At 46.0% G+C, this 25,791-nt stretch overlaps 2 protein-coding genes across 12 annotated transcripts in view; one reads left to right on the forward strand and one right to left on the reverse strand.

The window, feature by feature from the left end:
• Positions 1-3,564, forward strand: part of GATB (glutamyl-tRNA amidotransferase subunit B) — a 74,895-nt gene extending 71,331 nt beyond the window's left edge. For all 5 annotated transcript variants that reach the window (XR_011436737.1, XR_011436736.1, XR_011436738.1 and 2 more), the window contains 2 exons: positions 1,430-1,564; positions 3,143-3,564. Coding sequence is in view for 2 of the 5 variants with exons in the window: in XM_001501357.7 (XP_001501407.1) it covers positions 1,430-1,564; positions 3,143-3,271 (264 nt within the window). In the remaining 3 variants the exon portion in view is untranslated. The remainder of the gene's footprint in view (positions 1-1,429; positions 1,565-3,142) is intronic.
• Positions 3,565-3,928: 364 nt separating this feature from the next.
• The window catches only part of FHIP1A (FHF complex subunit HOOK interacting protein 1A), a 224,712-nt gene continuing 202,849 nt past the window's right edge, over positions 3,929-25,791 (reverse strand). For 3 of the 7 annotated variants that reach the window (XM_014737889.3, XM_070261485.1, XM_070261484.1), the window contains exons 10-13: positions 22,999-24,135; positions 16,867-17,045; positions 16,368-16,506; positions 10,453-11,428 (exon numbers count right to left, since the gene is read on the reverse strand). In XM_014737889.3, the coding sequence (XP_014593375.3) occupies positions 11,175-11,428; positions 16,368-16,506; positions 16,867-17,045; positions 22,999-24,135 (1,709 nt within the window). In that variant the 3' untranslated portion in view covers positions 10,453-11,174. Of the gene's footprint in view, positions 5,704-10,452; positions 11,429-16,367; positions 16,507-16,866; positions 17,046-19,417; positions 19,583-20,092; positions 20,251-22,998; positions 24,136-25,791 lie in introns of those variants that run through there. The other 4 variants (XM_014737890.3, XM_070261486.1, XR_011436735.1 and 1 more) reach the window with 3 other exon arrangements.

Here is a 25,791-nt window from a genome sequence, read left to right on the forward strand (position 1 = left end):
GAAAGGGGGCCGAGAAACTCTTCAGACTTGCTTAGGGCAGCCCCTGAGTATAACAGACTGTTCTGTCCAATTCTTCTGCTGCCGACGCTCCATTAATAAGTTTGTTGAGGGCGGGGGAAGTTCTGACCTGCTTTCGTGCCCCTCTCTCCCAGTGCCTCACTCACTGACTCATTGTCGGGCTGAGTAAATCTTGGAAGGATTGAGTTGGAGACACGTATGTTCAGTATTTTTCTAAGAGCAGGGACAAGTTTCCCTAAGCAGCTGTGAGGGGTGCCCTGCAGGGGACCCACCAAAGACACCCCTCGGCCACAGTCACTGTGGGCGTCCTGACAGCTGAGCTGAAGGCGCACTCCCCTTCCTAGGCATATCAGTGTTTGTGGTTTGTTTTGATCCAGATTGGGGAAACTTTGGGCCCTGCTGAGACTCCAGGCATCCTCCCCTGCTTTTCCTTTGCTGCACGTGCTCATTATTGATGATCTCTTCTTCTGGGAGGAATGGCTCTTGGGTGGCCGGTTCTTCGCCAGAAGGGTCAAAGGGAGGGTTCCGCACTCAGTGCTACTACAGGCTTAGAGGAGGGAGGGGCCGCAGGAGACTAACAGGACCCCCGCCCCCACCCCGACACACACCCCACCGCTTACACTAGAACAACAAGAGGAATGAGGAAAACTACCCTAGGAAATGCCTTTTTGAAGAATGTTTTCCTTTTTCCAACTTTGATAAGTTTGGGGATTTGTTATTTTTTAAGTAGAAGAATACACACACCATTAACTGGTTAATTATCCGCGCCAGATTTGGGTCCAGCTCCACCTGTAGGGAATAATTGTGGTAGGCCAAGGGCCCCTGTGGATTATGATTTATGTTTTTAGTTATTTTAAACTTTGTGTCTTCATTATGGGGCCACTTTCCTTGCCCCCCTAAATCATGTTTCCTGGCGGACTGGGTTTTCTGGACGTCATCTAAGTGCAGTGGTTACCTCTGCAGCCTCTGTGGCCCCATCCTTCACCAAAACGTCACCCCAGTTAACTCATTCAGTGGACGTGAGACAGAACTGTCCCTGGCTCTCTGGACTCCTGTCAGCAGGGGCCCTGTGAGTAATCTACTCCCACCTGCCCCAGCCCCTCCCTGCCACGTGGTTTGAGTCAGCCAGTGGGGAGGACCCGCCGTCTCCACAGGCACGGTGTCCTCCTCTGTTCTGAAGGAGCAGCTCAGCGTGGCGAGACTCCAGGTGTCTGCACGCCCTCTAGAGTGGCTTCATTCCCGGATGTTTCCGGAGTGACAGGGCACCCTGTGGGCCAGGCCCACTCAGCTGGGAACTCATTGAATCTGCTTTTCCTGGCCCAGCTCCACTTGTCCCAGCACTAGCAAGTGGAGCTGGCAAAAGAGCTGATTCCTCGCTTCTCTGACCCCCTCTCCCTCCTCTGGCCTGCAGGTGTTCGAGGAACTGTGGAGGAATGAAGGGAAGACCCCAGCACAGATTGTTTCAGAAAAGAAGCTGGAACTGATGCAGGATCAAGAGGCACTGGAACAGCTCTGCCACGCCGTGATGGAGGGACATCCTCAAGTGGTAATTCTCACCCACAGGGAGAAGAGGGTCTTCACGTGCAGCGGGAGTTGGGTCCACCCTCCTGGCCAGCAGAGGGCCAGGGCGGCCTGCAGGCCAGCCTGAGGGCGAGAGCCAAGAGCCTCTCCACCGCGCCCTCTTGCAGCTCAGCGGTGCCTCCCAGTAATGGCTGGCCCAGGTTCACCAATAATGCACTGAATATTTTTGTCAGATTTTAGCTAAGGTTAAGAGATGATACGAGGTGAATATTGGAAAAATACAACTTTTCCTATAAGGAAAACCCACTCCTGGAGTTGAATCTCATGGAGTTTGTTTAAAGGGGCGTTGTCACGCTCACTAGATCAAGTTTTGACCTCCCAGCCATGTCGGCCTCTCCCAGGTTGGCATTTTGACGCTGGTGTAGCCAGCTCTGCTTTATAAGGAGGCCTCTAAATAACAACTCAGCAGGCGTGACTGCAGAGGGGAAAAAAGGTAGGGAAACACTTGAGCTTCATGCCTTTAAGAGGTGGGAAGAAAGGCAGAAAGGAAAATTACTTGTAAATTATGGGAGAAAATCCTTGACGGGAGCAAAGTAGAAAACCAAGTCATTTTGTGTTCTGAGCATAGAACCAAAGAGAAAAAGCTAAAACGAGTAGCATCCCTCTCTCCCCAAGTCTAATCATATTGTCTAGAGAGATTTTTCAGTGGGGGAAAAAAACTGCTAGCCTCTCTTTCGGAATAATACCCACCCACTCACCCGTCAGCTTGCCGGGGACACTAACAGCTCTGTAGAGAGCTCTTGATAAGGAAAATGAGCTCACGCTGAGTCTGGGCAATCTCCATCTTCCGGCCTCATCTGTGGTGACTGATAAAGACACACTCTTAGTCCCGGGCAGGCTCGTTCTCAGCACTGAGTGCAGATACTCGCAGACGTTCCTGCCGATCAAGATGCTGCAGAGCAGGAGGTCGGAGCCGGTGGCCCTGACAGTCAGTGACTATTTGATAGGAATTCAGCACCTCCTGCCTTTGTTGTCCCCGTCCTGCCCACCACAGTGCACCCCCCCACACACACATGCTCTGGGAGAGTTGCCATTTTGTGGATTTGTTTTCTGGTAAATGGAGCTTCTGGCAGGGAGTGGGGGGAGAAGGCAAGCCGTGCATTTCAGTGCCTGCCAAACACCCCCGGAGATTAGAGTGGTACCTCACTGATTAGACGAGATCATTCATCTCGGAGGACTGCAGAGGGGCCCCTGACAAGACTCTGAGAAGCTCTACGTCCTCATGTCCCTGTGGCACCCAGGAGGGGCGCACCCTCGTCTCTGCGCGCCAGCTTCTCTAGCTGAGGGCCATCACTCATGATACGTCACAGGCCTCCTCTTGTCCATTTTAATCAAAAGGCAGAGGAGCCAACATCGCCTTTGATGGGAGCCTAGAAACCTCCTCAGTTCGCCTCCCTCCCCTTTTTCCTTTTCTCATTTTATATCTAATACTAACAGGGAAAAAAAAGACCAGAATTTAAGTTTCAGTAAACATAAAGCTTAATTTAGGATTTTTAGGTATGTCTCTTTATTTTCTCCTTTAAAACAATTTCTATCTTTAAAGGTAATGGATGTGAAGAAGGGAAACCCCAGAGCTATAAATAAACTGATTGGGTTGGTCCGAAAAGCGACTCTCAGCCGAGCAGACCCGACCGTGATAAAGGAGATACTGGAGAAGAAGCTGGCCTCGTGACATGTTTCGGGTCCCTCTGCCTGAGGGGGCCAGTGCAGCCATGGCCAAGAACCAAGCCTGGGAAACCTGACCGCTGTGTGCTTGAGGTGCTGCATCTCCCAGTCCCTGGCCCGGGCAGAGCCGGGTGCCCCAACCGAGCCTGTGCCTTGGGATGCCCCGTCCACAGAAGACCAGCAGCCTGGCCCCTGTTTGCATCACTGACATCAAAATGGTTCCATGACAGCTGCAACAGCTAGCGGTTAAGAAATAGCACATTCTCGTGAATTAAAGGAGACCTACTGTTACCATTCTAAGAACACTTTTCATTCTGCAGTTCCTTCCGCAGATATTGCTGAGCATGTCCTAAGGGCTGGGCGTTGTTCTAGGTGCTGAGGATCAGCAGTGATCAAGAGAGACGTAATCTGGATGCAGTATTTCAGACCTAAAAATAGGTTAAGGAAGATGAAAACACAACAGAATGAATTAATTGACACAGCTAAAGACAGACTGTTGAGGGCAGTCTCCGGAGGGTGGGGAGGGAGGAGCTTATTAGTCTGAGGTATTAGCAGCATTCACCCATCCATGGAGTGAAAGTCCTGTTGCCCATTCGACTCCCTAGGGATCCCAGAAGGCAGAAATCTGAGAGACTTTTTTTTTTTGTAAAAAAGACCACAGAAGTTTTCAAATAAATTTAATGAATAAAATATATACTGAAATATCACATAAAAATTAACTTACACTTCAAAGATTGTGCAGTTGACAACTCCCCCTTACCCTCAGGCCAAAAAAGATAAAAAGAAAAAAAAAGCTGTAACATTAAATTGATTTGTCTTGCCTGGAAAGAATAAGATTATAAACTAGTAAGTCAGAATCTTGACCTTTAACGGTAATGGTGGTGCAGTTGACGGTATCTCCATGAAGGCTGCGCTGCCTTCATCCCGTTCTCATGACAATAATACTCTACTCTGTCTGTGTAACGCACTGGGGCACCCCCTTGTTCATGTTATGCCTCTGTTGCCTCTGACTCACAAAGCTCGAAGACCAGTTTTGCAAATGCTGTTTTTCAAAAGCACATGTTAAATAAACTGTGACATAAGTAAGAGAACAAAATCGTTGGAGGCCCTGATTGTACACTGGATTCGCTAGCCTCCTGAGAAGAGTACAGGCATTTCCGTCGTGCATGGTGCCCCAGTGGCAGCTGGGGAGCTGGAGAAAAGGGGACCTTCCCCACTTTTCCCCACCAGCAACTTAGCAATGAACGGTTCCTGAGTTGCAGACAATGCTCAGGACTTCCATATCTAGGAGTGAGGAAAGAAGCGTCCCTCTTACCCAACCAAAAAAGCAGGAGCAAAAAGGAAACCAGTTGTGCGGTTTATTTTAGACAAGCATGAAGAGGTAAGGATTAAACGAAATTATCTTTTTTTTAAAATTTGAGACTTAGAATTATAAGAGAATATGTTACATTACCCAGGAAGCCAGGTGCCCCTCACGCATTCTGTTGCAATACTGAAAACTAGTGGGCCTGAAAGTAAAGTATTTTCATTTAACCTCTTTTCGAGAGAAAGACCGAGTCAGTTCTCACTCCACAAGTCTCTGAATTACAAACGGGCAGAGGTGGTCTGAGACTGGAATCTGGCAGGATCATTACCTTGTAAGAAATAATGAGGTTCAGTTTTGTTTTACAAACTCTATTTTCACCAAAGGTCTGGCTTCTTTGTCATCAAACTTTACCAAAAGTACTTGAGGATCTTTCCAGACCATTTTAAATCAAGAGCTTACTTAAAGGGGGATTGTGGGGAGCAGCCAGATGAAGACAGTTTACCAAAACTATTATGTCAAGTGTGAACTGTATTACAGATTGATCATTTCCAGAGAAAAATGCCATCATTAAAACACTTGACCTTTACAATGTTAATTGTCCAGCTCTCACAGTTGCCTGTGGTCTTGAATGCCCACTTGTGAAATCCTGAAAATCGGATTGTTATGTTGTTATAACTGCTAATAGGAAAAAAGAAAAAAAAAAAATCAAAGCACAGCTCAGATATCTTACTTGGAACCTGACTAGATATCGGAAAGATATGTTTATATAACAGCCTAAGAAATTCACAGAGTATGGCTCTGCTCGGAAACGGGCCTCAATGAAACCAAGTTTTAAATACACGTTTGCATGAGTGTGAATTTAGTCTGGTTCTTTGTTTGCTATTCAGGGGGACATCTCATTAAAATGTATGAACTGGCACCATACGTGAAGCCATTGCCATCTGTCATTGGAGTCCATATACCTGTAGTCTGGAGGGGAATGTGCTGGAAAACTGGCTCTTCCCCAGGTCCGCCTGAACCAGCTCTGCCTGGTCTGGCCCAAACCGTGTGTTCTGTTGCTTGAGGTGGAGGTCGGCTGGTTGGCTGGTTCAGGTGGGAGGCTAGGATGTCAGCCTCACTGCTCAGCATGCTACCTGGCACAGAGTACGTATTTAGTAAAAGTTCATTAAATTTCTAAAACAAAATTAATGGACAGCCTTTTGTGGGGCCCCTGTGTATGAAAGGTTGGAGGTGCCAACTACTAGGCTTTTAAATTCTGGATAGCCAGGTCTTGGAAGGAGCTCCTTGACTCTCTCCAGACTTAAACATCAAAGTTTTAATGAACTTCTGTTCCTGTTTTTCAAGGTGTAGACAGCCCAGGAAAAAGAAAGAACTTAGATCATTATTTAGACCAAGTTAAGGATACTGTAGCTGTTCCCCACACACGTACACTTCTTTGTAATTATTGCTAATCTGGAAGAAGGCTATGAAATTTTTGAAAGTACACACCCTCCTAGAGCTTTGAGTTAGTTGGTTAATTGAATATGTAGCTTATGGCCATGACCCACAATTTACATTGTATTTTTCATTTCCATTGAATTAGCTGCATCATTTCAAGGATTCTACATGGTAACTTTTTGCAAAAAACCACTAAATCTATCTGAAAGGCCATGTTATTTACCCATTACCAAAGGCAGCATGGAAATGGCTGCCATGCTTCTTCAACAGATTTCAGACAAATGCATTCACAGATTATTTGTGAACAGAGCTGACCCTCAATTTGTGAGATGGAAAGCATCTGAGTGAAATCCTCTCTTGCTGCCTCCCTTAGTCAAACAACTTAGCAAAAAATCATTTAAATAAGATCGTCAACACCAAATTCCCTCTTTTCAAATATCTCCTGGGCAAAAGGACCCTTGTTATAGGTGGGCCTTTTGTACACATACGCCAATAAAAAGTCAGCTGACACGCTAAAAAGCACAGAGCCTCTGCAGCCTCAGCTCCATGAAATTTATAATCCGGCCTAAGAACTCCCATCACCCTTGTCAGGATCTGAAATGACATAGTAAATCTGAGTTCCCCAAAAGATCCCTGCAACACATATTGAACCCGTGCTGACAGAACGCACTGGCAGCCTTGTTACTTGTGTGGGTGACAGTGAGTTAGGTTTACTCACATGTTGTAAGACAGGAACAAAATTCAGAATGACTCAACAGGATAGGGTCAGTCCCAGAGAAAAATCATCACCCATTTTAGGATTCTGAGTGCAGAGGCCAAAGAAGTGAAGGCTTCCCCCTCCCTTGTCTCTGTCCTTGTCCCTACAGAACCTTACCAAAAATCTTCCACTAAAGCCCTGTTTATCCAGCTAATGAGCTACCAGGATAATCTGTCCTCCAAAACAAGTAATGGCCTAATAAATGCCTGAACGTAGGGAGGATTTACAGAGGCAAAATTATCCCGAAAACAATTCTTGGTCTTCGAGAGCTCTTTCTAAAGCGTTAGGTTTATGATGGTCATTCAAAAATAAAAAAAAAAGAGTCAACTCCATTTTCTTAAAATGTTTCTGCAATGATGTGATTTAAGAATGGAGTGTAAGCTGTTTGGACAGTTTTCTGTTTGAAGCTGTTATTTGATGGAGAATTAGTGTCGTGTGATTTATAGACTGATGGTTGAAGCAAGAAGGGGCCTGAGAATATCTTCTTAATGACTTAAAGCTGATGTGGCCTCGGCTACCAGAGGATGCTGTTTCCAGGAAGAGCTAACACTGCAATGCTGGCTGAGATTCGCAGCAAGCCACAAATTACACTGGCCGGGGCCAGTGACTTGAAGTAGCATGTGCGATAATAGCTGTCCTGCAATAAAGTGTTTCATAAAAATGGCAAGCATGACAGCCATTTCAGTAAATATAGGGCTGGTAATTAGCAATTAAATTGAACTGCCCTTAAATGAGAACTGGAGAATATGCTGCAGATACCTAACATTCACACCAATGACACATCCCCCCTGTGCCCGGACAGCTCCTCCCTCAAGAAAGCAGCCTAGACACACTGATCCAGATTCCGAATGGGCGGCCCATCCACAACCCCACACCTCTAAACAGATCTGGAAACCAACCCACATGCCCACTGCAACCAAGCTGATTTAGAGATGGCAAAAACAACTTTCAACCCTGAGTACCACTGGCTGCCCAAATTGAAGAAGCAACCCAAATATTCACATAACCTGATTCTAGATGCTATTCATAAGAGGATGCTCTCCTGACAACACCCTGGCCCCTTGATGTCTTAACGGATTGAAAATCAACAACTACATCTGACCTACATAAAAGCCACTTGCTAAGGAAAAGGTACTCCCGAGGGCCCGTAAAAGAACAAAATGTGCCCTCCCTACACGTGGCAGAGACATCAGTTCCAACCCCAGCACATCAAAGTATTTTCCAAAATAATCCCAAGTAAAATGGGGACAATTTCATAATTCCTCCAAATACCCGGGAGAGGAAGTATCTACTGATAAAGAAAATCACATCTCTAATTGGTACTCCAGCATCCTCATTTCATGGCTGGGATTTTGTATTTTACCCCATGAAATGGTATGAAAGCTAAACTCAACCTGGAATTTCTTTGTTTAAAATTTTAAAGACATCTACTTGGCTATTTCCAAAAATCAATTTTAAATATCCCAGTGATCTCATCTACTTTGAACCACAGAATTCACTCCATCTGGAACTTTACCTCAAACCCTGAATTATGAATGGAGGTTAATGTTGTGATGTTCCAGGAACCCTTGACTCGCCTTCACTGCCTGGGACCATTATTAGGCTAGACACAGTGACGCCAGCCTCAGGGGCTGCACCAAAGCGTTTGTGTCCACTGTGTCCTCCAACAAGTAGCAGAGCATCTGACGTGGGAGCCTGTCACATAGAAGAGTGTCCATACTCTGGGACCATATTTTGAAGCATGCCAAATATTTTTAAATTTTTTCCCCCAAACTCCTTACAAAAAAGATATTTCTATGGGCCTCACCTATTACTTTGTGACTGGAATACTCTACTTCATTACTATGATTTGTTCTCACCAAGGAGTTCCCATGGTCACCCACCTGCTGTACAGAATCATCATATCTGCCTAGATCAACGTTCCTCCCCCCGCTCTCCTTAGCATTTGCTCTTCTCCTCAGGTTTCTGCTGTTTTTCCTCTGGCAAGTCCATGCCATTCCCTGAACGAACAACCCTTACCTAGCCCACCTGGCTGTTGCTCTCAAAAACATGGTTTTTCTGGTTCTGTATAATGTGCTTCCAGGTTAATTTTCTGACTTCATTTTGAAAAACGCTGCACACGGTACTAGGGAGGAGGGTGGCAATGGATTCAGAAACATGCACCAGCTTCCAGTTCCAAATGGAGAGGGTTATCATGTGAGTTTGCCACCAGCACCCCACTGTGGGAGTTAATTCTCCTGCCTCTCACTCCAGACTCTGGCCGTGTCTGTCCTCCTTTAAAGTAAGTCTACTTAAGTACCTATTAAAAAAAATACTAAGAGGCACGACATCGGTCTCCTTCCCAAAGGGCCCCTCCCACAAAGGGGACTGTGGGGCTCTACAATAAAGCAGCGTGGACTCAGGAAGAACTGACACCGTTACCACATAACGGGGAGAAATGTAAATCAAACCCAAACCTAAAGAAGACAGTTTCCAGATGTGACTTTAGCATTTTATATACTAGGTAAGTCCAAACTGGGAGATAAATACTAGTGCAAAACAAAATCAGAGGATAATAAATTACAGCTTAAATTCCATCTTTCTCTTCTCTACCTTCAGCAACCTTCTTTCCCAGTGGAGACTAGTGCATCACACAAGCAGGCCAGTCTGCTGGGTCCCATACATTCTGGCCGCTGCACCCCAGGTGGGCAAACCATTTTTCAAGACGAATTTGAAGTCAGAAATGTATGCCAAATCGGTATTTTTGGTTTCTGGCTTAGACTCAGAAACACTGCAAGGCTGGCTCCTAGGAGCCACTCAGGCCAGGCCAGAGCTCCTGGGGTCTTCAGTCCACCGGCCAGCTCTCTCTCTCTCTTAATACAAAGCTGCTTCAAGGTCCCTGAGCCCCAAAAGGGTGGCCTCCGCTCAGGAGAGTCTCAGACATGATCCTTCCTCTCCCCTCCTGTACAAGGGGCCTGATTAAAATGAAACCAGTGCTCCAGAAGCACAACCTCCAGACCCGGGGGTCAGCAGAGGTGCCCACCAAGAGAACAGAGAGAGCTGGGCTTCCCATGTCCCTCCCAAGAGGGAGGCTTATCCTCATTACATGCTTCTCACCTGCCCAAAATAGAGGGGGGTGGACTGAATATCCATAAATATCAGTTATTTATGGTCTCATTTTTAGCCCACAACTATTCTGTGTGTTTCCCCCTCTTGGTTTGTTGTAAGGAGACTGTGACTCTAAGTATAATTATGCCTCTTGGTGCAGGCTGGAAAGCAGCAGAGAGGCGCCACTACATCATGTTGGGGCTCCTAATGAACCCCATTACTCAGAAGGCAGCATCTCCGCGCGCACTGAGACACCAGCAGGCACGTGGCTTTGCGGGGGTCCCCCATGACCTGTGCACATTGACATTCCCGCTCCCAAAGCGGCTGCACAGTTCCTCTTTCTCTACAAAGTGCAATATATTAGAAAAAGGAAACAATTTAAAAGAATTACCAATGTTTTTACAGGTTGCATTTAGTTTACCTTTATCCTTTTGCCCCATTCCATACGCCCCCCCCCCAAAAAAGAGCCCACTGTGAAAGAGCTTCACAGATTAGTCTGTTTTTCATAAAACACTTAAAAAAATTAATGATGGTTGTCTCTTCCATGAGTATGTGATACCATGCTTTCTCCATCTGATCAATAAGCTCCTAAAAACCAAAGTCACAGTTTGCATAGGTATATTTCATTTTGTGCAAATCTTACTAAAATAAGGCTATTTTCAGTGTTTAGGTAGTGACATACTGATTAAAGAAAGCTCTCAAGCAATAGGAAAATCTCCCTGCATCCCCAAGCCTCTCCCAGGCGGACAGCGACACCAGTGGTCTGCCTGCACTGTAAGGCAACACACGTCGGGCCGAGTACAGTCTTGGAAGTAAAATGCAAAGGACATATGATATGTGCTTGTGTGATGGAGGCAAGAGGGGCTCCATCTTTATTCTTCCCTTTTATAAAATGGAAGCGGAAATGCAGAAGGCCACAGGGGTGGATGTACATTCTTCATGTGCTGTTGAAGAGCCAGCCTTCGGACATGGGCACTTCCAGAAATCACCGAACCCCAATATTCGCTTGGTGTGATCCACGCTGCAAGATGAGTAAACTCAAAGGGATGGGAGAATCACAACCAGAAAATCTGAGGAAGAAAAACTGAGCAAAGAAACCTGCCAAAGGAGCACCCAGCTTACAAGACTTACATTCTATGTAACATAAGGTGGAAAGACCCGGCTAGAGAGAGAGGAGGTACATGGAAAATCCCCTCCCACAAATCAAGTATTGTCAGGAAATATCAAAGTAGAAATTTTTGTAAGCAGCTCTGCATTGAACATTCAGTCAAGACACTAAAACCTTAAAAAATAAGAACCTCTATTCAAAAAAAAAAAAAAGAGCTAACAATAGGAGTCCTCAAAGTCCCCCAGGATCTTGTAGCACAGAATGGAGTGTTCCTGGGCCAAGGCAGCCAGTTCCTTCAGGAACTCTGGGAAGAGGGCAGCGGCCAGCATGGTGTTCCTCACCGGCAGGGGCAGGCTGGGGGGCACCCCGGCCACCTTGGCTCTGTTCGTCAGGAAGGGCTGAAGCACTCTTGGGGGACCATCCAAAAGGTTCTTGCCACTTTCTGTCCTGGAAGCATCCTGAGTGGGATCTGAAACCAGAAAGCAGACTGTCACGGTGACCCTCCATAGCCTTTCATGTCCACCGTCTTAAGTGAAGTGTGCGTGCCTGGGGGATGGGAGCTGGTGGAGAGGGTCCGGTCGTGGGTTCAGCTCCTGCAGCTGACTGAAGTCTGAGGACACGGCCCTTGAGCACGACCTCATCCACTCTGTGGCACACACATCTGCCCAAGAGGTAGCCTCCACAAAGGGCATGTGAAAGGACTTTTATCCCAAGTCCCGGATAAGCAACGTTGAGCAGATATTGTGGCAAGAATATCGGTTTATCAAGAACCCTCCATGCCCAGGACCTGGTGGGGGAAAATGAAAAAGGCAATCCCTGCCATGACATCAACCACTGAGCTCACGGCAGTGGTTATCTCTCCAGCCTCCCGGTGTTGGGGACCATCCTACCTTTGCCAGTTAAGCCCTGATCACACAGCAGAGCTGCAGGAGGCAGGCTGGGTGAAACAAGCCACTCTCTGCAGCTCGTGCTTTGACCTCTGGGGCTCCTCAGAGACCCCCAGCTCCTTCTGGCCGGCACCTCTGGTCTTTTGTGGAGAAGAGAATGGAAGAAGCCTTTTAAAGGCTGGAAATAATGGAGAGGAAGTTGGGTGCTGGTAAGAACAGACTTGGAACTTCCTGCAACTGTGGGCATCTGGTGACAGCAAGTGGCTTGGAAGCATCCATTTCAGGGAGGTTTCCAGGGTTTCTGCTCTCAGTCCCAATAACACAGGTCTAAGATGATATGAGCCCAAACTTTAACACATTCAAGTGATTTGCATTTTCATTTCAAATCAGCTTTACTAATTAAAACGGCTCAACTTTCCCAACTATTTAATTCCTGAACATCTCCAGCCTTCATACATTTATAGGAATTATTTATGCCTTCTTCTGTCCCCTTCTCAAACAGTCTCATTACTCCTTATAAATCATTATATTCAAGCTCTTCATTATTTTGGCTGCTTTTTAGAATTCAGTCCCATTTTTCAACACTCTTCTCAGAGTGTCGCTTAACTACAGTACTAAAAATTCTTGACATTTATAGTACTTTCCACATCTCACTACTATAGTCTTTAGTGTTAAAAAAAAAATCCTCTGCTTTACTGCTTTAAATATCTTTTTAGATTAAAGCTTATCACAGTTCGTGCCACAAAGAACTGAAGAAGTTGTTGAGAGTCTGTCTACTGCTATCTTTTAGCAGGAACTCACGACATGTCCTGACAACAGAGTAAGGACAAATGTTGACATCACTGAGGTACACAGCCAACCTTGGAGACCACCCTAAGCACCCCCACCCTGGCCGTCCACACTGCAGCTCTCCAAAGGGCCCAGCGAAGCTCACGAAGGAAGCTGGCCTGGATACCAGTAGACAATGGGACACTCACGGGCTCTAAGCCAAGACCAAGACCTGTATTGTTCATGCTAGTTCCCCCACCTGGAATTCCCATCCCCGTCTCTGCACACCTAAATCTTACTAGCCTCAAGAGGCACCAGTACAGTGGTTAGGAGCACAGACTCTGCCACTTACTGGCTGAGTGACATTGGGCAAGTTGCTTTATCTCTCTGCACTTTAATGTTCTCATCCGTCAGAAGCTCACAGAGTCACTGTAAGGATTAAATGAATCAACAGGTATAACGTACACAGGGACCTCTTGCTAACTGTCAGCCATCACATTATCATCAAGTCAGTTGCTACTGACTTCACAAAGCACTTCCTGTTTCCTGCCCCTAGAAGTAATTCCCTGTTCTAGCCTCCCACCCCACTTGATTTATCAACCAAGGCCTGCATTGCCCTTTAGCCTTGCATTGTTGTTTATGGTTTTTCTCCTCCACTAGACTTTGAGCTTTCTGAGGGCTGAGCCCCTATCTGATAATGTGTCCTTCGTGGCCCCTAACACACTTCCTTATTCATAGTGGAAGCCAATAAATATGTGCTGAATGAATGAGGGAAGGAACTGACCAACATCAGGTCTTCCCCACAGCTGATTTTCCTGGAACTGGTTCATATTCCTCATCTCCATCTTTTTCTTTCAAATTCACTCTTTCTCTTCTCCCCCAAGACAGGTATCTGTGGCTCATTTACGTAGCTTTATCCCTGAATTTAAAAAGTGTCATCACTAAGGCTCATCTACCCAGGATGAATCCGAGAACCAAAATTCATTCTAATGAAGGCAGGAGAGCACCAAGGAGAGAGACTGAAAACTAGCAGGAAATCCTTACAGTGCTTCCGTCCTATCATCACGGGCTTTCAATGTGTCACAAGCGCCATCGAGCTCTCAACTCAAAAGCAAAGAGACCCAAGTTATGGTCCCTACCTGGCAACTAGCATATCATATAATGTCTCAGTTTCCTTCTCTGTGAAATGGGGATAACTCCTACCTGACGTCCCTTCCAGAACAAGACCAGCGAAAGGACTCAGAATACAAGTAAATACAAGGAACTGTTCCTCTGTGGTCTGAAAGTAGTTGAGGGGAAAATGAAAAGCCTGGCAAGTGGCTGAGCCTCAGAGACCAATGGTCTCAAGAATGACAATGAGACAGCTGGCACAGAAGGTCCACCAGCTCTGGATCCGCGGTCACACGGACTTTTACTTCTCTCTGCATGTTAGTGAGGAAGCTTGTTTTCCACGGGGGCTGCCAGGAGGCCAAGGGAATGCAGGGCCTACACGATGGAGCAGCTCTGGGGGACAGAAAGTCTTCTATCCCGAGAGAGGCTCCCACAAGTCAAAGTCACCTGAGTGTAACAGACCTTAGAAAGCATCAACCACAGCTGACTGTTCTAACAACCTTACACAGTGGGAATGAGGTGCCCTGCCACATACGTGTGGCATCCAACAGTCTAAAGCCAGGACAAGGCACAGGTGTGAGGGACCCCACAATCCCCACCCACCATCCCTCCCTGGAACGTGTGGGTTGAGGTTCTCTCTTGCCATGGAGAGCCTGAGAGGCCAGCCAGTGTGTGCTTGCAGCTCCCTGAGCCGGGCAGGGCAGTCTCAGGCACTGGAGCCTCGTGATCCTAGCTGACCAGCCTGGGCCTCTAATTTCAGCTTCCTTATGTGAAAATGAAGCTAACAGTACCTTTCTTGCCCATTTCCCAGTGCTGTTTGAAAATAAAAACTGACTGTCTGGGAAAACATTCTACAAATTGTAAAATACAAATGAAGACCAAGCCCGGAGTGTAATGTAAGGAGACTGAATTCACCTTCTGTCTAGCAGATTGCAAAAATGGCCATCATTCTTTGCAGCTCTTCCCATCAACAGATGGGGGTTTTGCTCCATTCCTGAACCTGGGCTGGCCCAGCAACTTGCTTTGGCCAACAGAATGCAGCAGAATTGCCTTTGTGTAAAGCTCCAAGCCAGAGCCTCAAAAGATTTTGTATGTGCCTGTTCTTGCTCTTGCAACCCTACAGCCACAATGGTGACAAGCTTGGACTAACCCGGTGGATGATGAAAAACACAGACCCCCATCATCCCCATCACCCCAACCAGCAGCTACCTATGTGAGTGAGGCCATCCCAGACGTCCAGCCACCTGCTGATGGCAACACGCAGGTGAGTCCAGCCAAAATCAGCTGAGCCTGGCCCAGATCAGCAGGACGTCCAGTAACCAGGCAGACTCAAGAGCACTCAAAAATGGCTTTGTTTCACGCCACTGAGTTCTTGCAGTGGTTCATTATGTATAATGGCTAACTGGTGCACCTTCTCTCCCAGGGCGAGTTACGGCAGCACGCTCCCTGTTCAGGAGGAACACAGCTGTAGGACTGTGTACTGTGGCTAGGAGAGGCCATGTGGGGATGTGGGGCCTGCTGTTCACCTCCCCACAGAGACGTTTCCCTCCTTAATGGCCTTGCTTGCTCTTCTCAAGAGCTGAAGCTTGAAGCCTGCCCCCTGCATTTTACTGGTGGCACATGGCCCACCTTTCTTTCAAAATCTGCCTTGTGGTACCCTAAGGGCTCTTCACGCCCAGAGGTCTACAGCCAGAAAGGACTTGAGAGAGGGAAAACAAATGCTTCATTTAAGAGTCGAGGAACATGAGGCCCAGTGAGGCAGTGACCAAGATCAAATAGCCACACAGAGGCAAGGTCAAGCCTTCAGAGTTCGGGATCTTTTCAGCTTCCTTTAGAGGTTTAAACATTGCCTTGAGTTACATTTCTGCCTTCAGAGCCGGTTTCTGGCCTTTAGCCCAGACCTGCGAGCCCCACTCTCTCCAGTGTCCACCTGCCATGAAGAAGCTTGTCTTGTCCTGAGAGGTAGCAAAAGCCAGTGTGAGATGGGGCATTTCCTAGGCTGCATTCACCAAGGCCTGAGTCACAGCTGAGAAGACAACTGGTCATCAAAACTATCCATCCTGGGCTTGAACGAGGCAAACGAGCGGCACTCCCAGGCTTCACCAGGGCCCCAGCCTAACGCGCCAAGAGCTGATGGAAAGGTCCTCCCAAGGATTTTAAGCTGAGCATAAACTTTACTTCTCCCAGTCCAAATGAACATTTTTTACTTTCCAGAGCCCTAAAGCACATTTCTTTTTGGCCAGAGAGTCTCTGAAAACATAATAAGGAGAACAGATGCCCTCCTAAGGGTAGGGCTGGCCAAAACCTGGCTCAGGGCATGCATATAACGCCTCTTTCTGGCCCATATGTGCCGAGTTATTTATTCTAGCCTGGCAGCAACCCACACATCACTCCTTCCCCGAACCACTCTCAGGGAGGGAAACAAATGCTCCGCTAGACCCTCCAAACTGGGAACAGGCCAGGTGCAGGCAGGGCGGACCTTTCTTTAGGTTTAAGAACACCGAGAGGAGGCTCCTCCCTGCTGGGTAAAAATGAGAATATATTTAAGTGCTTTAAGCACACAGAAGCCAGTGCAGGCTCTGCGAACCCAAATCAGGACGCTGGGGAAACGGAGGGGCAGTTGAAGGAGAGACACAGGCTCACCTTTGGTTAGTGACTCTGGGGTCAGGTCGGACATGTCCACTCGGAAGAGCAGGTATTGCTGGGCTTGTATGAGGAGTCCTGGGAAGTCTCTCTCCACCGAAGCAAACTGTTCGATCTTGTTCTTCACAGATGCAAGGACCTGTCAACAACAACATTAATGAGGCTGATGCTTCACAACGAATTCCACCCACAGTTATCAACATATCATTCAGGTAGAGCCCTCCTTGCAGGAACTATTACGATATTAGGCATCTGCTCATTTTTAACTGCCTGGGCGTTCCTGCTAGGACACCCTCAAGACATCAAACTAAATGAAGCTTTGCAGTTTGTCTAGAATAATCTACACAACTAACGTAATAGGACAAGGAAGGTGAGCAAATGATTTAGAACAGAGGGATTTTTGAAAAACAACGAGATAACAAGGAGAAAAAGAGAAGGAGCTCCACTCATTAGCAACCATATAAGCAACAGGTATGGTGATGTGGCTCAGTTAACGGACCTGATACAGAGAACGGACGCTTGGCTGGAAGACCATGTTGGTGTTGAGCAGAAAGGAGCGCAGGAGTGGCTGGGGGTAGCTGGCTAGCTGAGTAATGATCCCAATAAGCAGCAAATTAACATGCAAAGAGTTCTCCAGCATGTTCTCCAGCTTTGACAGGACCACGCTGATGAATGGGCCTGTGGGAAGAACACAAGACATGAGGGCTGGCTGGGCATACAGGACGTCTTTCCCCAACAGCGAGGGGGCCGCAGCTCCCGAACCCCCAGAGGCCCACCAGGTGCAAATCAAATACAGACACGGCAGATACAGCCAGGTCTTCTGCCTCAAAACTGAAACACAAAACAAACCACCTCCACAAAAAGAAAGCAGAAAAATATGCGTAAGAGCTAATATTTTGATTGCATGAGTGCTTTAATACTTTGAAAATTATCATAGACATTGCAAAAAATAGACAAGAAATAATTTAATTTTAAAAATTAAAATATACTTTGCCACACTATTTCTGTATTTTTAGGGGCTGCCAATGCTCAAAAACATGACATCATCATCTCGTGATACTGCGTGCCGGAGGGCTCCATGCGAACATGAGAGGCTATCAAAAGTTTAAGTAACAAAAAATCTCTGTGCTATTAATTAAAGAATACCAAACACACGTGAACTCTGTTTACCAAATAGCAACACTGTAAACAAGATTGTCTATCCCCAGCAATCACTGTGAGAAAGATTCTGTCTTGTCAAATGTCACAATGTGGAAGAATCAGAAGAAGAGAAAGACAGGGATGAATGAGGCCTGGGTTGCAACTTAGCAGCCCTGGGCAACTCAGCAACCGCATGTTACTTTTCAGATGTGAGTGAGAGAGAGAGAGAGAGAGAGAAGGGCCTGGGTTTGGGGAGATGTAGTTTGCTGTATCATAGGTTCCTTAAAAAAGAAAATCCATATGACTACAAAGGCAGTTCATTAAAAACTGAGGCAAAAAGAAGCTTCGACTAATTTGGGTCACTATAAAATTAATATGCTTTATGTTCGAGTTCATTGAAGACAAGGAAAATCAAGAAAATAAATCTGGCATTAATAAAATTACTTGAAGATGTTTTCCATTTTTACCATAAAAGTGGTCCATTAAGCAAAATCAATGAGAATTTTATATTTCCCCCAGTGGAGCTATTGAGGATGCCACTAAACCGTGGAGTGTTTATAACAAAAGCACACAACCCTTGATGAATAAACGTGCCTTATGAAGACTCCACCAACATTAATAGTTTAACAAAAACATACCTCATCACAAGATGCTTCGTTCAAAAGCCTTGGTAGTGTAAGAGAGTAAAACCCTTTGCAAGAAAACACAAGCTATCTGTGAGAAACGGAACACCAACCCTTTAGCCATGCAGGCGAATAACAGGGTAGCAGCAATATTCCCCTAGGAACACAGGGGATGTCTCTAAACGACCTCAAAACACAGAAAAGGCATCATCTCCTCCTGCGTCGAGCTTAGCCTCAACTTCTCCATCCTTGGGATGGCAGGCAGGGCTCCTCAGTCACTTTCCATAACCCAGGAGGTCAATGAACTCTTCAAACAGAGTCTTTGCAGAGCCCTTGCTTACTAAACAAAACGGGGAGAGTTTGCCAAACACATTCAGAAACTCTGGGTTGGAACCCTAGTTTGAAAAGCAACTTGATGGTGTTCCCATAAAGAACCCCAGAAATGTCATTGATAACTCTTCTTGAGGCATCACAACACAATTCTAGCTTTTGAGCTAGATCTACAAGGAGAAGGCTGCCGTCCTCACCCTCCTCAAGTCCAGACCCAGTCTTTCCCCATCCCCTCTCGCCCTTTCTCCTGCCGTCCCGGGTTCAGCATCTGTTTCCTTCCAGAGGTAACAAAGATAGGTGAACTAAGTCATATTTAGGTGAGCAGAGTCTTCTGTAAAACATATGTCCTAATGTGAGCCCTCAAACTCCCCATGATCCCAGACTGCAGTTGGCCTCATCCAGCCATCTGCATCAAACATGAAAGCCGCTAACCACGCAGTGACCAGGGGAGACCATCCACAATCCATCACTACCACAAGGGAGGAAAAAACAAAAAAAACCCAGCTTGAACCCAGGCCCTGTGGAGAGTGTCATCATCGTCTCACTTGAGCAACAGAATATTAGACCAAGGCCAGCAGACTGTCATTATAATCCACTACTGACATTAATTATAACTTCTTAGGCATGTGCATTAAGAAACACATATTAAACCCTTTCAAATTTATGTTTTATTCTTAGTTGATTTCTAGCACTTACAAAAAAACTGCTTAGCAAAAAGCAGTTGCTAGGGGAAACTGGTAAGGAGCTGAAGTCAGAAAACTCAGCTGCAATTCAGAAAGCCACCAGTGTATATGGGGAATGCAGGGCGTATTTTCCCCCCTTTTCTAGGAGGATAGATAAACTCCCCACTTATAAAATATTTCATTTGTCAGAACAACTAAGACCATCTCCACCACCCCTCCCTGTCATTCTCTTCTCTCCCCTCAAGGAACCTCTCCCTGCCTCAAATCCACATACCCGCCTCCTGTATTTCCTGACTCCAAGAATGGAGCTGCCATCAATTCTGTGCCTTGGCTCTGCCAATTCCACCTTGGACAGACCTCCTGAGTGTGGACCTTCCTTCACCTCTACTGCCTGAGGTCAGTCTCATCATTTCTTGTCTGGACTCCAGCAACAGTTTTGCTATTTTAACAGAGATTAAAATGATTTAAATTTTTTTTTCTTCAAACAGTGTAGGAGTGTAGGAGTATAAAATGAAGAACAGGCCACCCCCTGGAGGCAATCCCTGTTAACAGATTTGAGTATATTCTTCCAGAAATGTTTTATGTGTGTAAAGAAAAAAAATAATTGAATTATTATTAAAAACATTTATTAATCACTTCTTATGTGCCAGGCAGTGTTCTAAGCACTTCTCATGTATCAACTTAAATATTCACCACAACCCTGGGAAGTATGTTTATTATTTATCTCCATTTAAAGATGAGGCAGAATGCTAAGTGCACACAGCTGGTAAGGAAAGAGTCACAATTTTAATTCAAACTATGTGTTTCCAGTGCCTGTACGCTACCTCCCAGGGGTGTGTGGGTGTGGGTGTATGTGGGTGTGTGGGGGTGTGTATGTGTGTCTATCTCCTGGTATTTTTTTTTTAAACAAATGACAAAAAGACAACATTCTGTACACACTGTTCTGCACCTGGCTTTTCCACTTAGTATTTCCTGGAGCCTGTCCGATCTCAGCACATCCAGAGCTGTCTCGTTCATCAGAGGGCCTCAACATACTGGACTGCCGTGCATGTTGCATTAGTAAAGCAGTCTTCTACTGGTGAACACTTGGGTTGTTTCCAGTCTTTTCTATTATAAACAATGTTGTAATGAACATCTTTGTAAATACATCTGGACACCTAAGCGTGAATACAGCTGTGAAAACATTCCTGGAAACAGAATTACTGGATCAAAGCTTTAGTGCATTCTGAATTCTGGTATGACAAGAGCCTCTTACTAAATCTGCCTGCCACCTCTCCCCACTCCAGTGCTGTCTCCACACCACTCCAAGGCTAGCTGTTTCACACACGCATCCAGTCACATCACTGCCCAAAAAGTGTACTTTTGGGCTTGTCTTCAGTGCCAGGAGCACAAGGTTCCCATTCCTCAGCGTGGCCCAAAGGCGCCCCACAAGCTGGCATCAACCAAGCTTTCTAGCATCCTCTCTCACCTCTCTGCCTCCCACCACCCACTCTTGGTCATACCCCCATGCACTGTCAGGCTCCTCTGTCTTCTCCTGCTGTCTCCTCTGCCTGGACTATTGTTCCCACCCACTTTTACCTGTAGCTTCAGTACACCATTCCAGTCCCTCCTCCATGAAGCCTTCCCCACGCCCTCCACTGGGCTCCCACAGGACTTGGCATACAATGACTAGTACACATTTCTCACTGAGAGCACAGTTCTTTGTTGATGTCTCCTCTGAAAGTCTGCGAATTCCTTCATTTTTGTGTCCTTAGGACCTAGCATAGAACCTGCCAAATATTAGACGATCGATAAAAGATTGCTGGATGCACAAATGAAATTAATTACACAAATGGAATGCTTTGACTTTGCTGAGAAGCAAATTCATTTCAGTGGAAATCAACATTCCTCGCTGAGATGGAAGTTAAGCCTAATGCTACAGAACACACTCAGAGGTTTGGAAATGATGAAGTTCACATACGTGGAATTAGAAAAGATGTTTCCTGAAGTTGTGCACAAGTTTCAAAGGAGGAAAAAGGCAAGGTTTTAGTTAAAATTTACCTATGTGTATCCAAAAACTCATGTTTTGTTGGTTCTCAGATTTATCCTCTGCAAAATATTGTTGTTATTTAATAAGGTGTTTTATTAGCTTTTTTTTTTTTTTGCCCTAAGCTATACTTTGTTTCCTGTTGAGGAAACATATTTCCCAGAGATGAAGCTCCTTTCTAAGATAGCTGGCATTCTACAGAACAACCTTCATCAGCCACAGGTAGCCCTGGAGGCCTGGAGAACCCTGAAGGATGAAGCTGGGATTTCCTGCTGGGTGAAGGTAAATGGAGGGAGGCCTCAGCAAAACCAGGACGTGTGCTAGGTTACGCCTGCCCCTTTCTCTCCAGCTGGGCTCCCTGCCCCTCCTTCAGCCAGCCAGGGCCGCCCTGCTCCCTCCACCCCCCAACCGTCCCCTTATCAGCTGGGAAATGCAGATTATCTAATCCTTTTTACTTATGATTGACTGACTGATTGAATTTTAATTAAAACCCACTCACACTGAAATCTTATCTCAACTAGAACCTCAAGCCTTTTAATTGTGGAATTAAAAGCTTTCTCCCCCTTTAAATAAATTTTCAGGCATCAGTAAATAGATGGATAAATATTGGAGGAGGGTGGGAAGCTCCCTGAAAACCATTAGGCCCACCTGGCTGGACCAGAGGTAACATGATTTGATCTACTTTGGGTGACCCAAGGAGGTGGGAGCATGGTCTCTCCTCACCAAGTGCTCCCTGCTTGCCAGGGAAGGGCACCCAGGTGGGCTTAATGGGATTAATAACAATAATAATGGCCTGTAATAACAATAATACTGACTCTGCGCACACACACACACACATTCAGTCCTCACAGGGGCAAACAGAGAGTCAGGGACACTAAGGCCACATGGCTAGAAGCGCTAGAGCCAGGACTCCCCCACAGGCCTGGCTCCAAGGCCACTGTGTCCCTCTGTGATGCTAGCTCCTTCAGCATCACATCCGAGGGTCCCACTCCAGTTGGGTCCACTCCTGAGCTTGATGAACCCTCTGTGTCAGTTCCCTCCGTACCACGATTCACAGATTCAGATTTTACTGGCTAATATTTAATGTTTCCAATCATAATTCCTCACCCCAATCCACTTACCTGATGTCCTATCCTGTCCCTTTGCCTCTTACGTGGTTTCTGCCTGTTGCTGGTGGCGTATCCCTGGAACACGCCTATTCTTTAGCAGAGTCATGAGTTTATGCGAGTCTACTCTACTTATTTTGGATGGAGTTTTGTGACTATCCGAAAAGAGCTCCCAGGCAGAAGCACAACAAACCCCAGTGGTCTCTGATGTGCACACAGCTACACTGATCCAGCAAGTATTCTGAGCATCTGCCACGGGCTCTGTCCACTGTGCAGGTGCTGCGGATGGAGCACAGCACAAGTCAACAGCCACAGAACATGCCTTCCACCGGGGACGCCATAATCGTTTTTAAATACACATAAAAATAAATGCTAAGGAGGGAAATAAATTAGACTAAAGGAAATGAGGCTATTAAATAATGAGACTGGATTTCCTGTATGGTCGAATCAGTTCTATTACTTTATCACAGGCATATCAAGGGAAGTTATGAAACAGTAAAATTTAACCTCTAAGTTGCTGGGGGAGAAAAACAAGACAATCACTGCAAGAAAGACAAAATAAAATAAAAATGAAACCAGCTCTCTTTGCTCTTTACAGCAACACCTCATCCCTCTGTTAGGTAACTTAACAATGCTCCTTACCTCCATCTACCTCACTTTCCTGGTGCAGTAAGTACAAGTACTTTCAAAGGCAGAAATCACAAAGCAATGAAAGACCGTCACCTGTGAACGGGGTGCTCTGAGTCCTCACGGGATGGTGACTGGCAAAGGCAGTCTCCTCTCTCACCCCAAACAGGGACGGCACAGGCTCTGGGGCAGGAGTTTCCGCTATAAAAGAGTCAAAGTCGTCGTCCTCCTCTTCTAGTTCCTTTTTCCCCTCCTCCTCTTCCTCCCTGTTTCCTTCTTTGCTCTCGTCTTCCATCCCCTCCTTCTCTTTTGTGAGAAGCAAAGGATCAGGTGAGGAGAAATTCTGTTCTGTCAAGCCCTTGGTGCCAGAATCCAGGTCTTTAATGATTTGGTCACACTGGGCAATGAAATCTTCCCCCTCTGGGTTAAGAACTGTCAGGTTTGAATTATGCTCTGCCTCAGAGACAGGGGGTGCTAACTCTGAGTCTGGTTCTGGGGCGACTTCAGGCTCATTCTCTTGTTTTGGTTCCGTGGACACATTTTGAAACAGGTCTGAATTGTCCCTACTAGGTTCCTCCTCTGAATCTGTTTGTGGCTGAGGGCTGGGCAGAGGGCCGTTGTTCATGGGGGGACCCTGAACCTCGGACTGGGCTTGACTTGCAGTTTCCTCCTGTGAATTCCCAGTGTCCTCAGAGTCCTTCTCAGCACACAACCTGTACACCATCACGTCGTCCTGAAAGTCGGATTCTTCAATGTAGGACCCTTTGAAGAGCAGGATGGCATTCTTCTTCATCTCCTGGATGTGTTTAGGGGGATCAATTGGTGCCGGTGGGTCTGAATTCTCCAGATTGTTGTAAGGCCCAGGGGAACCCACACCTGCCCCTGGGGAGATTCCAGTGTCGTAGCTGTCATCCCACTCCAGCTCCGTCTGGCCCTTCTCCTTTGCTGGAGCCAGCTGAGACCCTGTCTTCCTGGGGAGTTGCTGTGGGAGCCTGAACACAGGCTGGGCGGAGTTGGTAGCGCTCTCCTCTGTCAGACTCCGGAGCAATGTCTCAGGATGGGGGGAGTCTCCGTCATATAGGGCGGACCAGACACGACAGTCCCTCATGCAGCGCAGGATGTTGGTGTGGGCCTCCCAGAGGTACTGCAGGTAGCTGATGTCCAGGGCTTTGCCATACTCCACGATGCAGGCCGACGGAGAGAACGCCTCTGGGAGTGGCTGCTCCATGGGCCCTGTCACAGGAGGCAGAGACAAGTCTGAATGACAGAATGAGGCTCTTTCTTACACTTTAGAGAGGGTGAGGACCAGCGTAGTGGACAGAGATGTGACTCACTCAGGCTGCTAAGACTTTATCTTGCCAGCTAACTGGTTCTAATAATTTCTGATTAAATAACTTCTGAATAATAAAAAGTGGTTAGATTTTTAAGAAGGAAAGAACAGAAACTCTACCCTCATAAAATATATAGAACCAGTATGGCCAGTCAGATACTGCCTATATTCAACATAAAACTCTTATTTGGTATCAGTCGTTAGAGAAATAAGAGCTAATAACATCAACCCCTCACGTTGTTGAGAGGATTAAATTAGGTAATATATCAAATATAGTACCTACCACAGGGTAAGTCATAATTAAAAAGATTTTTACATTGACTATAAAGTGGAAAGTCTGTAATCCATGAATTTGGGAAACAGATTTTCTCTAGAAAATCCTGGGTTTGTAGAAAAGCCTGTTAATTCATTCTGCCTTCCTGGGAACTACTGGGATGTTGACATGTACCAAATGGTCTCTTATGATAAAGTCATGTTCACTACCAAAACAATCCTCTTAACTGCTTCCTCTGTTATCACATGATGCTCTGCCTTTGATGTGAAAAGTTCTCAAACGGATAACTGAAACAGCTGTGAAAATGTCTGCATTTACGCTTACATTTTCCTTCAGGAAAATAGAAGGACTCAGACAAGGAAAAATACTCTACCATTTCTTAAACTCCATCTACTATGTGGCAGGTGCTTTATCAGTGCTATCTAAGTCAAGCCCCACAATAACCCTACATGGCAGATATTATTTTCTCCATTTACAGATGAAGAAATTGAGGCTCAGAGACAAAAGATCACCCAACTGGTCAGTGGCAGAGCCACAACTCAAGCACAGGCTGTCCCCCGTCAACCCCATTCTTATCAGGTTCAATGCCACAACTTTGCAAGCTTCTTGTCTCTTCAATATTTAAATCTCTACCAGATTGGGCCAGAGTTGAACCTTTAAGAATACACATTTTCAGGTCATTAGGGTAGACATAATCTGTTTTTTACAGCTCTACTATTAAAAGGTTAATGTTTACCTCTTATCCACTTTAAATAAGAAGACATCAAAAACAACTACTAGCCATATTTATTTAGCACTTACTATGCCAGGTTGTCCTCTAAGATCTTTACATGTCCTAGGTCACATATCCTTGGAACAACCTTTGAGGTAGGTACTATTTCACAGATGAGGAAAGAAGTTTAGAATGGTTAAGTAATTTGCCCAAGAAAGTAGCAGAGCTGAGATTCAGACTCCTAGCTCTAACCACTGCACAATAATTACATTATCTATCCACCCACCTACCTACCTATGTAACCATCCATCAGGCCACTTATCCGCTGCAAGGCAGCCCCAAAAGTAGGACAGTAGAAAGAACATGGAATTTGGAATCAGGGGACCTACCAGCTGTGTAACCTTGAGCAAGTCACTTCCTCTCTCTGAGTTTGTTTCTTCATCTGCAAAATGGGAATACTACTTTCTTCAAAGGATTAAATGTGATAACAGAATAAGAATGTGGCAAGTTGCAGGCACTCAACAATTGTATGTTTAACTTGAATGTTGAATTCTGCAGCAAGGTCAGTCACAG

The sequence above is a fragment of the Equus caballus genome, chromosome 2 (genome assembly GCF_041296265.1).
Source record: "Equus caballus isolate H_3958 breed thoroughbred chromosome 2, TB-T2T, whole genome shotgun sequence".
NCBI classification, from domain to species: Eukaryota; Metazoa; Chordata; class Mammalia; order Perissodactyla; family Equidae; genus Equus; species Equus caballus.